An 8,832-nucleotide genomic window follows, 5' to 3' on the forward strand; every position below is an offset into this window, starting at 1 on the left:
CGCCTTATACTTATAATGAAATGCAGAAGTTATGAATAGGCATAACAGAAAAACGCTCTCAAGAATACAAGCGCCCCGCCCCTTCCGCTAGTAAACCGTCAAGCAATAATCTAAGTAGGCGTGGTCTAATTTGCATATTAGAACGTAATTGGCTCTTGCATTTTATAGTAAGAATATTTTCGTGTCACGTGATTAATATTAGCTTTCCTTTCCCAGCATGAAGCAGCAAAACTGCTTCAGTGAGCTTTCAGTTTTTGTTCAGTCATTCCAGTGAGCTTTTAACAAGGAATTTTAATCACAGAAAGAAGTTTCATGAAGTGGCTTTAAATTCATAGGAAATAAATATCTATTATAAATAGGGGTAATGTTTTAATATAATGCTATTTCTCTTTTTTCTAGGGAATCCTGGAGTGATCTGGTCATTATGGAGCATCTGTGCATTTCCAGACAGAGTGTCACAATATGACACTGACCAGAAAAAGGGTCCTGAAAATCTTGCTGCTCTATATTGTGTAAAATCAGCAATTAGGATATTTTTACTGGCCAGAAAACAGCCTCCAGCAATGTATTTAAACAGATTTCCAGTCTGAAACTGATCAGAACCTTTATTCTGACCATTGCACTGACACATTTTACTTTCTGCCAGTCATGCTCCAAACATACAAGATCAGTTTCTTGGAAACCCTTAAAGCAGTGAAAAAAAAATAAAACTGGCTTGGGAGTCCAGCCTTGGCAGGACTGAGCAGTGGAGCTGGTGTGTGAGGTTTCAGGACTGTGGTTATATTCACACTATCACACTGTATCGCTTTCCTCTAGTCGTAGGTTCTGGTCTCAATCTTCTTAACCACTGAGTTACGACATTCCCGAGACCTCACACATATATGCACACACATGCACAATTAAATGAGGAACAAGGAGTAGACAAGCCATCTTAATCTAACCAGAACAAATATCGTTGATGGGAGAGATATTTTGTTAAATATGATATTATACATATTAGTTTACTGTAATTCAAATATGTAAAAGGTAAACTGATTTTATTGTATATTATACTATACAATTTGTGTATTATTCATTAAGCTAAACCATTTCTTTTAAACCCAGGGACAATTCTACAAGGGCATTTTGTGAAATGTGACCTCACACATTTGGCACAATGATTATTTAATCGTTTGTTAATTCTACTAAACCCAGATTATTTTCTTAAACACAATGTGTTAAAAAAAAAAAGAAAGCAGCAACAGTTCAAGACTTTGATTAGTAAAGCCACAAAGCAATATGTAAACTAACAAACTCTATCAAACTTCTATCCATTTTTGTTGTTGAAAGAAAAGAGACTTCTTGTTCAATGAAAACGCTTTCGTAGTACCTGAATCTCTGAAGTCTGAACCTTACACATGCACTGACATATTAAACTTCATTGAGCTGTCATCACTCTGGCTATGATACATGAGGTTTTCATGGGCTTACTTGTTTTAATGTTATAATTCAGAGCTGTAAATTCAGAAAAAAATAAAATTCGTATTTCTGCTGCAACTGACTGCCAATAATGAGGTCACACAACAAAACCGGCTGAAATGACGACCACTTAGAAGTTCAATATAAACAATTTATTAATGTCTCATGCAGCTTACTAAATGTCCCTCAAATGAGTCTTAAAGGGCCAGTTTATACACACAGATGCAGTACAGTCCAAGAAGTAGTCCCTTATGTCCTCATCCCCAGAACTGGGCTGCTTCCAGGCTACTCTTGATGTTGCTCATGTTTTCCCTCCTCACTTTAGTCACCAGGTTGGCTTCTCCTTTTTGCAGGCGTCTCCTCTGAGCAGCCTTCTGCTGCTTAGTGAGCTGTCTCTTCACTTTCTGTCTGATCACCGACTGGAGAAGAAAGCGTTCAAGAGTGTCAACTTAGTGCGACATGCCACAGATTTGTTTTTTTGGTCAAATGCTAAACTACATTATTTAATTGAATAGTACGCTACAGTAATACACGCATAAAATATACAGTAGAATGCAAAAGATAAATTCCCTCTCAATTTCTGAGAAGAAAAATAAAGTTAAATGTAGCTCTTTTTACAGTTTACAACCAAACTGCATGTTTTCCTATTGATAACGATGTTCCTTTGCCTCAATATGATGAATACTCTATAATCCATTTTGGTAAGCAGACATATTACAGAGATTCACAGGTATTGCATATTTTTATATCTGCCCAAGTAAAATATCAAGTTTTGTACAAGTAAGTCTGTTTTATATATTAAAAAAATTATACATGGTGAAAATCTGGAAGTGTATGCCACATGTCTTTACCTTTCAGGTCCTTTACCGTTTGTTTTTTGAATTTTGTGAATCTGACAACAGTTCTCTTTACTTGAATGCTCAAAATTTTGTATTTCATTTGACATGCTCTAGTTACTTTATTACCTGAATAAAGTGTTTTAAGCCTCTCAAGCAGTTTGCTTTGAGTCATCAAGTTTCAGTGAAAATTAAATAAACACTATTGCAAGAAAATAATGAATAAATCAGAGAATATTAACTTTTCATAGTTTTCAAAGTTATATCTTTAAAGTCTTTAAAGATATAAATATCAGTAATTAAAGGTCAAAAAAAAAACACACAGCCAAAAATTAAAGAAAAAAAAACTTTAAAAAAAACCTACCACTATCGTAAAACAAACAAAAAAAAAAGAAGCGTGAGATTTCACTCTTTTTTTTTTTTTTAAAGCACCAAACAGCAGGAGACGTGAAAAGTAGTCGCAAGTGAAATACACTTTCATATTAACGTCATGTATGATTTTTTTTTTTTTTAATTGCTTCACTGTTAATAACTTAGCATACAATAAATGTTTTGGTTCAAAGCAAGGGTGTGCAAACTTTTGCACTCAGATGAAACATTCACAACAGAAGTGCATATCTTTGATTATGTCTGCTTACAATTATCAAATGATCCTTTATCAATTTGGCCATATTACCATGTTTTTAAAAAAAAAAAAAAAAAAAAAAAAAAAAGTAGCTCTACTCACTGGAGGAATTGTGGACTGGCTGGTGACGCTTCCGATGGACGTTTCACTGGTTGTTCTTTGTCTGTGCTCATTCACATGGAGTAAGCTGTCTTGATCTCTGTGAAAATCAGAGCAAGCAAACATGCTCAGCTAGCGTGCTTAGCAAAGTGTACTTGGTTATGGCTGCAAGAGATAAAAGCGATCAACTGAAGAAAAAGGGGCTTTTATTTGTCACATATATTTTATAGCACAGTGAAATGCTTTTATTTGCATATCCCAGCTTGTTAGGAAGCTGGGATCAGAGCACAGGGTCAGCCATGATACAGCATCCCTGGAGCAGAGAGGATTAAGGGCCTTGCACAAAGGCCCAACAGTGGCAGCTTGGCAGTGCTGGGGAGTGAACCCCCGACCTTCTGATCAGTAACCCAGAGCCTTAACCGTTGAGCCACCACTGCCCAATCATTCTCATGATTTTGTTTGATGAATCATTTTAATTAATGTTACCTGAAAGGCTTGAAATCTTTGTTGTAAGCTGAAAGATCAACCAACTCTGGGCATTCGTCCTCATTCTCCTCAAACTCCTCGCTGCTCTCCAACCTTCTGGAACTGTCTGTTACTAAATCGTTAACACTGTCAGAACAGATCTCCTTCTCTGAGCTAGTTTCTCCATGTTGCTCCTCTGTGTGCTCCTCTCCTGATGAGGTCTCATTCCCAATCTTCAGGCCCTCAAGTTCCAGAATAGCATGCTTATACTCCTCCATGTCAACAGACTCCTCACAAACAGGCTCTGGTGCTTCAGGAGCATCGTCTTCATCTCCACTGAGGTTTTCCTCACCCTCGGGGCCGACTGGGTGGAGAAGCTGGTCATCCTGCTGCAACTCTTTGGTGTAACCGCTGGCTGAGATCTCCACATCGAGAGAGCAGGCTTTTCTGAAAGGAGAAAAAATACCAGCAATTAAAACGTATGCTATTATATACCTTTTATTTCTAAACACACAACATGCAAAATAATTACCTGATATCTTTAAACGTTGGGTACAGTTCACTTTCATAGTTGAATCGTTTAATGAAGAAATCTCTAACGCACTTAACATCTCTGTCAAAATACCTGTGGAAAAAATCCAATAAGCTAGGATGCAGTTTTGAGCCATTACTTTCATTTTAAAACAATTAATCTAGCTATAGATTTAATTTCACAGCTTGAATATAAATAGAAAAATACATCAGCTAACTCCTCTTTGAACTCCTAAGTGAGAACAAAAAAAAAAAAAAAAAAAATCACCATTGTGCATTTGGATGAGAAGTGGACACCATTTGTGGGAAGTCGATCATTGTTATGTGATCGTTGTCATCGAGCATCAGATTGAACTCGTTAAAATCTCCGTGAATAAGTCCATGATTGGCCAGTTTGACTATCAGCTCCATGATTTCACTGTACAACGAGGCAGGGTCTTGAATTTCACGCACCTGACACCTGACACAGAAAGAGAATAAATCATTCAAGCTTCCATCCAAATGTAAAATAAACTGCAGTCCTGAAGTGTGGCACCGTTTGGTGATTTCTCTACTCAACCTGATAATTAATATTAAAGTTCAATCATTTGTCTATGAGCTGGGAAATTACATTTCTAACACAGCAGTGCTGATAGTATTTCCTGCTGTAATTCAAATCTCAGGTTTATATTAATGCTCTCATTCTAATGTGTTATCATTTCTATCATAACTCATTCACAGGGACTTGTATGGTGCCATTATATATAACTGTAAACTGATTTAAAAAGTATGAAGTCATTCTTTAATTTATAGAAAATGTTACTGTTGGGAAATTGCTGTGGAAAAAGAACAACAAAAACACAAGAGTGCACTGCCATTGGAAAATAATCAACTCTGGAGCGGCAATGGCATCATACGACCTTGTCGTTGATTATTTTCCTATAGCATCATGCCCCGTTGAGTTTGTACTCCAGAGGTAATCATCTCTGATTTCTTCACCAGAAGCATTATTGCACACGTAACCTGTATGTTTACGGTATTTTTTTAGTCACTACCAATTTTCCATTTTTTCTCCTAGGGATAACCCGATCTTATTTTTCTATTTTCAATATGATACAATATTAAAGCTCTGAGCATAATAGCAGCATGCTTTAAGACAAGTTGCGACAGTTAAAATTTAAAAACACTCACAAAACACAGAAAACTCTCCAAAGTAACGATTTCAGATTCTACTCTTCCAAATTTTTTTTAAATTGAAAATATTACTACATTGATAATCAACTCACAGAGGATAGCCATTGATGAGCTCCATAACGACTGCATGTCTGTTGTAGTCCACTGGCTTTGGAACAGGAAAGCCTCGGTCATACAGCGCCTGTAAAGAAATAAAAGACTATTAAACATAATATTCCAAATGAAAGAAATTTAATGTGGTACACTAGACCTGTGCCTTGTGTGTGTGTATACCATTCCTGAGTAAAAAGACAGTTACCTTAAAATTACTTATAAAACAGCAACCATCAGTCTAGTCTGGTCACATGACTTCACAATCACCCAATCATGTGCCTTTTTTTTTTTTTTTAAATATATATTGTGATATGGCTTCTGGGTCCATTCTTTGTACCATGCATGTGCTCCATTATATTCAGTATATAAATAAGTTATTTTTATGCCAGTATTAGCTATTATTAATGCATATGAGAACAGTGTTTGTGCACAGACTTGAGCAAGGATACCGACAGTCACAATACACCAGCACACCTACCCAAACACTGCTCCATCTCTGTCTCACGCAAAGACTCACTTTATCACTTTAAGTCCTCAACTCATTATAATCAATGAACTTGTTTAAGAAACGAGGCACGAGAATTACTTTCATGTACGCATATTCCTTCATGGCGGAGAGTCGGGATAGATAGAGCCAGGACATCTTGTGTCTGTGTTTGTGGTAATCACGTTTGTTCTTCAGGTTCCGGAAAGATGTTCTTCCAAGTCTGTGGAGCTTCAGAGCAAACTGCTCCCCTTCTTCATTGGCTACGATGTAAATATCTGGAAAGGAAAAAAACAAAAATGTGCTTCTCATCATCATCATCCTTAACAGCTAGTCCATGTGTTCTCTGTGCACAACCTTTTAGCCCCACTGACATCTGGTCAATTCAAATATCTTAATTAAGAAAGTCAAAATTATCCACATAAAAATGCTACAATAAATATAAATGTGCTCAAGTAACATTTAAGGCAGATTTAAAGTGTTATAAATGTTTAAATGCTATTATAAATGTAAATACATCTTGTCTTCCAAAAGCATGTTTGAAGGCAAAAAAAAAAAAAAAACTCATTGCGGTAACATCATCTAGTATAAAACAACACCAGAAAAAAGTGATCAAGTATAATGTGATACTGCATACCAATTACAATGCAGTAATTGGATTTCAAACCAGTTAACTACAAGTGTAAATGCAAGTGGTTAAATTATTATCAGTTACAATCCAAAAACAGAGACAAAAACACTCTAAATGCCTAGTTTACACACTTACATTTACGGCATCTGGCAGACCCTCTTGTCCCGAGCGACTTACAAGTCTCTATCAATAAATACATTCTGATATTGGTTCTTCTGCTACACTTTCCCAATGCTTGGAGTCTTGGAGTCCCCCTGTTCTGCACATAGTATTTCCCTGGTTCCAAAACCTCTGTAGTGAGTGTGTTAGAGCAGCAAAAACACTCAAATGTGCAGCACAAGGGGCACTCCAGGACCAGGGCTGCAAACCTGTGGCCTAGAATGAAATACTGACCTGACTCTTTGCCAACGCCCATCTGGTTTCCCACAGACAAAATGACATTGCGAGACGACAGCGCCTTCAGAGCCAGATAATCATAACCACCATAGTTCAGGCGATATCCCTGCACAGCTGCAAAAACAAAAAAAGCATTGACAGACATCAGGTTAGACACAATTCACCACGAGACAGAAACTCAGACAGCAAAGCAACCGAGTGATATCTCTGAGAGCTGACAGCAGACAGGCGAGTTTTACTTTTGGTGCGCTCGTAGGCCAGCAGTTTGTGTTTGACCAGCTCTCTCAGAACTTTATTGCATCCTCCATGTCTCAGGCTCGCAATGGATGCGATCAAGCTGACTGGTACGATCTCATGATTCTTCATTCCCATCTCCACCTGGTCAGAGATGAAAAATCAGTTAGAGGATAAGACTCCTTAAGATTTTTAATATCAGGCAGACTATTACAGGAAGTCAATTTCATCACAATCCACAGGTTCCCAGCCCTAGTCCTGGTTTAAGCCCTGTCCTGCACAGTTGAGTGTTTTCCCTGCTCTAATCAGCTAATTACCAGGCCTTCCTGAGGTGAAGTGGGTGTGTTAGAACAATGAAAACTGTAAAGTGTAGGACATGGTGTACTTCAGGACCAGGGTTGGGAAATTGTATCATATTCATTATCATATTCATTATCATTATCATTCATTCCACGTTCTAAATGATTTCACTATGCATCTATACAAAACTCAATGCACAGTGCTAATGTTAATGTAAAGTAGTTTTATAGCCTCGCTCAGGTTTACATCAGCCATGTCAGCCACCAAGATGTGATAAAAAACACTCACAGCCGTCAGCACCCGAAAATCATCTCGAGACAGATATCTCAGCACAACCACGTTTAATTTACCCATCGTGTTAAACAGAAAGTGAGTCGGGGTTATTACAGAGGGAAAAAAAACTACTGTTATTTAGACTTCATGCGTCCGCTAAATATGCGCACAAAACACATGGAGAACCCGGAAGAAGTAAACAAGACGTCTACTTCCGTGTTGGGGGCGGAGCTAAACCGGCTCCAGTGCTTTACCGCCCCCTGGCGGACAGGAGAATATTTCAGACAGCTGAATAACTAAACAGAGCAGAATAAAAGACTTACATGGATCTTTATTCTTCATTTTATAAAAAATATAAATAAAAAATTATATAATAAAAAAAATTAAAAATTATAAATAAAAATATATTGACGTTATATAAATAAATAGACGTTTCAAAACATCAAGCAAAACAATTTGATTAAACAAAACAATTCAGTCCCAGTTAATAACCAGGTTCTTGTATAATACTACAGTCCAGTTTTTACAAACTAAGTATTTTATCGTTTTTATCGTTTTTACAAACTAAGTATTTTAAATCCATTTTTAATACCAGAAAGAGTGGCTGTAAATTAGCACGTTTAAAAATAGCATTTAAATAGTAAATATTATAGGAGGACTATATAGTTTATTAATTGTTTATTAGCAAATTAATGTTTGAGTATTATTAACTTTAAATTATATTCATATATCCACTTCAGATTTACACCTACTGTCTTTTGACTTTGTGCTTGTAAATATGAACAAAAAGGATGTATTTATAAGCATAATAAAATACTTCTAAAAAGCAACAAAAAAAATAGTATTGTGTCACTATAGTACTGTAGTATTCTGCACCTGGTGTCATTATAAAAGATGTTGGGAAGATTTCTCGCAATAAGTAACAACGGTTAAGGTGAAAGAACATCATTATTAAAGAAAGCTCAACTGGAAAAAGCTACAGAGTCAGTACAATCCCTGTCAGAAAAATCGTCCCTGTCAGTTAATAAAACCACAGCTAATGGTTGCACCATGCAGGATTTCACAATGCACTCTCAGACTAATGATAATGTAAAGAAGCTAAGCGTGAAGCCAGCAGTCACTCAGAAAGAGCTGCAGAATGACCTGAAAGCAGCAGGAACAGCAGTTACACACAGAAAAATATGCAATGTCCATAACCACCATCATCTCCATTCCTACACCACATGTAAAACTC

At 36.7% G+C, this 8,832-nt stretch overlaps 1 protein-coding gene across 1 annotated transcript; it reads right to left on the reverse strand.

Moving 5' to 3' along the window:
• Window positions 1–1,595: 1,595 nt before the first annotated feature.
• On the reverse strand, window positions 1,596–7,805 carry riok2 (RIO kinase 2 (yeast)). The gene is made up of 10 exons (XM_026931000.3): window positions 7,614–7,805; window positions 7,031–7,169; window positions 6,789–6,905; window positions 5,867–6,042; window positions 5,280–5,368; window positions 4,283–4,474; window positions 4,016–4,108; window positions 3,505–3,930; window positions 3,022–3,118; window positions 1,596–1,877 (listed from the first exon to the last, which is right to left on the reverse strand). Exons 1-10 carry the CDS (start codon window positions 7,677–7,679, stop codon window positions 1,716–1,718), a joined length of 1,557 nt encoding a protein of 518 aa, XP_026786801.2. The 5' UTR covers window positions 7,680–7,805; the 3' UTR covers window positions 1,596–1,715.
• Window positions 7,806–8,832: the final 1,027 nt, after the last annotated feature.

Source organism: Pangasianodon hypophthalmus, chromosome 24 (genome assembly GCF_027358585.1).
Source record: "Pangasianodon hypophthalmus isolate fPanHyp1 chromosome 24, fPanHyp1.pri, whole genome shotgun sequence".
In the NCBI taxonomy this organism is placed as follows: Eukaryota; Metazoa; Chordata; class Actinopteri; order Siluriformes; family Pangasiidae; genus Pangasianodon; species Pangasianodon hypophthalmus.

Bases quoted from the DNA above. Each gene is read 5' to 3' on its own strand.
- riok2 (XM_026931000.3), bottom strand. From the start codon at position 7,679: ATGGGTAAATTAAACGTGGTTGTGCTGAGATATCTGTCTCGAGATGAT. The intron at 7,170-7,613 runs GTGAGTGTTTTT...ATCTCTGACCAG, and splicing joins ATTTTCGGGTGCTGACGGCT to GTGGAGATGGGAATGAAGAA. The intron at 4,109-4,282 runs GTGATTTTTTTT...TTTTTTCCACAG, and splicing joins TCTCATCCAAATGCACAATG to GTATTTTGACAGAGATGTTA.